This window comes from Scylla paramamosain, chromosome 48 (assembly GCF_035594125.1).
Source record: "Scylla paramamosain isolate STU-SP2022 chromosome 48, ASM3559412v1, whole genome shotgun sequence".
Taxonomy (NCBI): Eukaryota; Metazoa; Arthropoda; class Malacostraca; order Decapoda; family Portunidae; genus Scylla; species Scylla paramamosain.
Window position 1 is genome coordinate 2,534,133 of NC_087198.1, and position 5,000 is coordinate 2,539,132.

General features: G+C 46.2%; 1 protein-coding gene across 1 annotated transcript in view; it reads left to right on the forward strand.

The window, feature by feature from the left end:
* The window catches only part of LOC135095302 (uncharacterized), a 34,565-nt gene that overhangs the window by 29,556 nt on the left and 9 nt on the right, over positions 1–5,000 (forward strand). The window contains exon 8 of the mRNA XM_063996071.1: positions 2,839–5,000. This exon is cut by the window's right edge and continues 9 nt beyond it. Coding sequence (XP_063852141.1) covers positions 2,847–4,892 — 2,046 coding nt within the window. The 5' untranslated portion in view covers positions 2,839–2,846 and the 3' untranslated portion in view covers positions 4,893–5,000. The remainder of the gene's footprint in view (positions 1–2,838) is intronic.

The window sequence follows — 5,000 nt, forward strand, 5'->3', positions numbered from 1 at the left end:
AATAGCAGTATTAGTAGTAGTAGTAGTAGTAGTAGAAGTACTGGTAGTAGTAGTGGTACTAGTAGTAGTAGTAGTAGTAGTAGTAGTAGTAGTAGTTGCATTAGTAGCAGTAGTTGTAGTAGTATTGTTGCTAGCAGTTGTAGTAGTAGTGGTGGTAGTAGTAGGAGTAGCAGTAGTAGTTGTAGTAGTAATCGTAGTAGTAGGTATTTTATTCATATTTATCATTATCATTAACAGGTTTTTTTTTCATAGTATTGTTTTGATTACAAATTTTCTTTTTCTTCTTCTTTCTCTTCTTTTTTTTCTTCTTCTTCTTATTATTATTATTTTTATTAGTAGTAGTAGTAGTAGTAGTAATAGTAGTAGTAGTAGTAAATATAGTAGTAGTAGTAATAGAAGTAGTAGTAGTAGTAGTAGTAGTAGTAGTAGTAGTAGTAGTAGAAGTAGTAATAACAGTAGTAGATGTAGTAGTAGTAGCAGTAGTAGTAATGGTAATAGTGTTAATAGTGGTAATAGTAGAAGTAGTTTTTAGTGGTAGTAGCATTATTAGTAGTAATAATAGTAGTAATGGTAACAGTAGAAGTAGTAGTAGTAGTAGTAGTAGTAGTAGTAGTTGTAGTAGTAGTATTACTAGTAGTAGTAGTAGTAGTAGTAGTAGAAATAAGAGTTTAAGTGTAGTAGTAGTTATAGTAGAAGTAGTAGTTATAGAAGAAGTGGTAGTAGTAGTAGCAGTAGTAGCAATAATTCTAGTAGTAGTATTAGTAGTTATAGTAGTTTAAGTAGTTGTAGTAATAGTGGTGGAAGAAATAGCAGTAGTAGTAGTAGTAGTAGTAGTAGTAGTAGAAGTACTAGTAGTAGTAGTGGTACTAGTAGTAGTAGTAGTAGTAGTAGTAGTAGTAGTAGTAGTAGTAGTAGTAGTAGTAGTAGTAGTACTTGGTAGGGGTAAGACGTGTGGGTGTGTAGCTCCGTGATTAAGGTGTATTTTTAAGGTTAAAATTTTGTGAAATTTTGTGACAAAAGACACAGAGATGAGTGAAGTGGAGAGGGTGGGCCCAGTGTAATATCAGTGTCAATACTCGTATAAATCACGTGAAAAATATTGATTTATCATATTCTGAAATCAGTGGATGTTGTGAGAGTCACGGAGCGACCGTTGAAAGCGTCGAACTAGGTCGGAAGGGTTATCAGGTGATAAATCGCGCAGGGCAAACTCCGAGCAGCCCGCGCAGCTGCCCATCCACTCTCCGTCGGGGATACAGGTGCCACCTACTCCATATATTTCTATATAAATCTTACTATATATTATAGACTGATATCTCTGTTATAATACTAGGTATAAATCTTTCTGTTTAATTTTATTGGAGCCATGCACACCACGTGAGTACCCAAAATTACAGATCTTCATTAAATTTTCAGTAGTAATATACTATCACTCTAACTGTTTGTAACGGTACTCCTAAGACGGCTGTTGCCACTACTACTGCCGCTAAACATTGTAGGGAATACTGAGTAAAGTGCCTGTAATACATATCTAAGTCCCATATTTACCATAAATGTTTCTCTCTCTCTCTCTCTCTCTCTCTCTCTCTCTCTCTCTCTCTCTCTCTCTCTCTCTCTCTCTCTCTCTCTCTCTCTCTCTCTCTCTCTCTCTCTCTCTCTCTCTCTCTCTCTCTCTCTCTCTCTCTCTCTCTCTCTCTCTCTCTCTCCTTCCCTCATCTCTCTATCTCTTTCTCTCTCTCTCTCTCTCTGCTATCACTTTCCCCTCCCCTATTCTGCCTCCCTCTACCCTCCCTCCCTCCCTCCTTCCCTTCTCTCTATCTCTCTCTCTCTCTCTCTCGTCTCTCTCTCTCTCTCTCTCTCTCTCTCTCTCTCTCTCTCTCTCTCTCTCTCTCTCCTCTCTCTCTCTCTCTCTCCTCTCTCTCTCTCTCTCTCTCTCTGTTGTCGCCTCCCCCTCCCCTACTCCCCCTCCCCTACTCTTCCTCCCTCCTACCTCTCCCTCTACCATCCCTCCCTCCTTCCTTCCCTTCTCTCTCCCTATCTCTCTCGCCCCCCTCCCTCATACTTCTCTCTCTCTCTCTCCCTCTCTCTCTCTCTCTCTCTCTCTCTCTCTCTCTCTCTCTCTCTCTCTCTCTCTCTCTCTCTCTCTCTCTCTCTCTCTGTTGTCACTTTGTCAGTTTCCCTTCCCCTATTTCCCCTCCCTCCTACCCCTCCCTCTCCCCCGGCTTCCCTTCTCTCTCCCTCCTCCCTCCTACCTCTTCCCCTACCCTTCCTCCTTCCCTCCTTCACTTCTCTCTCTCTCTCTCTTCTCTCTCTCTCTCTCTCTCCTCTCTCTCTCTCTCTCTCTCTCTCTCTTTCTTTCTCTCTCTCTCTCTCTCTCTGTTGTCACTTTCCCTTCCCCTATTCCCCTTCCCTCCTACCCCCTCCCTTTACCCTCCCTCTCCCCCCTACTTCCCTTCTCTCTCCCTCCTCCCTCCTACCTCTTCCCCTCCCCCTCCCTCCTTCACTTCTCTCTCTCTCTCTCATCTCTCTCTCTCTCTCTCTCTCTCTCTCTCTCTCTCTCTCTCTCTCTCTCTCTCTCTCTCTCTCTCTCTCTCTCTCTCTCTCTAATAATGTCATGTTATTAATACAATGTCTAACCCACCTGCACAAAGAAGATGTTGTCAGTGTACATAAGAGGAACACAGATGTGTTAATTGTCAATGTGTGACAATAATGTCACGTTATTAATACAATGTCTAACCCACCTGCACAAAGAAGATGTTGTCAGTGTACAAAAGAGGAACACAGATGTGTTAATTGTCAATGTGTGAGACAAAACAAAAAGTGTATAAATTGTAGAAAGGGAGATGGATGCCAAAACCCCCTGGGACGTGACCACCAGGGCAGTGAGAGGGAGGAGGAGCCAGGGGACAGCCAGGAATCCCAGCAGGATGAGGAACAAGAGCGAACGATGGAGACAGAGATGGGAGGGGGAGGCTGCCCTGCCATCAACACCGTCACAACACGCCCCATCGCTACCGCAACACAATGTGTACGCCGCGAGACATACAAACGGGAGGATAAACTTAGTCTGGAAAGGACTAACAGAAGAAGAAACAACCATGTGGGTGAACAACACTTACACAGAATTAGTTGGGTGGTCTACATGTCATCTGTTCGATCCACCAAAGTGTGCAGCCACCAACAAAATTGTACAAGAGATGGTCATCCTCCTCAACAATTACTTACAAGAGTCACCCCTCGCACCGTATGCGATGAAATTATTCTTCACACTGCCAAAACTCTTCTTTCAAAAGACACATAGAAATGCAAAGGTGGCGGAAAACGTGAAAGCCGTCGCAAGAAGAGTGGGTCTATGGCAGAACAACCAACTGGATGAGCTCCTGGAGGAAGCCCGAGCCATCCAGAAGAGGCTGCCAAGGCCATCAAGAAACCAACAAGGGCAGGAAGACAAAGCCCGTAATTTCGCTGGCAATATGCGGCAAGGACAGGTGTCCAGGGCTCTGCGGGCACTTAATGAACAGCAGTCAGGTGGAGTGTTGCCCCTCACCAGGGAAACCATCCACCAGCTGAAGGAAAAACATCCTCCCCCCAGTGACGAGGAGGGCCTCAGGATGCAGGGGCCTTTCCACAAGCCCAATGATGTCATCTACGAGGTGATTACTGGAGAGATGATCTGGAAGAAGTCTCTCCAGACACACGGCAGTGCTGGTCCCTCAGGACTAGACGCTAGAGGGTGGCGTCGCCTGCTGAGCGGCGCACTCTGTGGCAGCGCCGCTAACGACCTATGCGGCGCCCTGGCAGCACTGGCGAGGAAGCTTGCCACCACAAATTGTCACCACGTCGAGGCTCTCACAGCATGCCGATTAATTCCGCTGGACAAAAAGCCGGGATGCAGACCAATTGGCATCGGCGAGGTGATAAGACGCATCGTGGGTAAATGCGTCATGACGGTGGTCAAGGACGACGTAAGGAGGGCAGCGGGGAACCTGCAAGTATGTGCAGGACAGCAGGCAGGAGGGGAAGCCGCCATCCACGCTATGAGGGAAATGTTCAGTGAAGACAATTGTGAAGCGGTGTTATTAGTGGACGCCAAAAACGCTTTCAACACTATTAACAGAAAAACAATGCTTCACAACATTCGAGTAAAATGTCCCTCTCTGGCACAATATGTAGAAAACACATATAGTGACCCCTCGGATTTGTACATATGTAGTAATAGTGGTAATAGTGTTAAGGTGTTAAAGTCCATGGAAGGGACAACACAAGGTGACCCAGTGGCCATGGCGATGTACGCCCTCGGACTTTCAGTGCTGCAACAAGTTATCTCATATGAGAAAACGAGTGTGAAGCAAGTGGCGTACGCGGATGACCTGTCAGGGGCCGGCAAAATAACAGACTTGAAAAAATGGTGGGGCTTAGTGAACGACAATGGTCCCATCATAGGGTACACACCCAATGCCGCTAAGTCCGTCCTTATTGTAAAACCTGAACACTATGACAGTGCAGTGGATAGCTTCAGTGGCAGTGGAGTTATAATAACAAAGGATGGACAACGGCATCTGGGTGCTGTCATCGGAACAGAGGAGTTCAAGAAGGAGTACATAGGAGAAAAGGTGAAGGAGTGGATACATGAGGTGGAAGTCCTGTCTGACATGGCCAGGACTGAGCCTCATGCAGCCTACTCTGCCTACACCCACGGCTTGCAGCATCGATGGAGATTCGCCATGCACACCATCCCAGGCATCAGCCCTCTCCTTGCACCACTGGAGGTCTCGATAAGGAACACCTTCCTCCCAGCGTTACTGAGATACCACACCATCGGAGATGGGGGAAAGGGCGCTGCTCGAACTTCCACCAAGACTGGGCGGGATGGGAATCACCTCCCCTGAGAAGTTGGCGACTGTGGAGAACCTCAACTCCCTCAAGCTCACCAGGTCCCCTCACAGAGAAGATCATTGCTCAGGACGCACATGGTGAAATAGCCCAAAGTGCAGTCA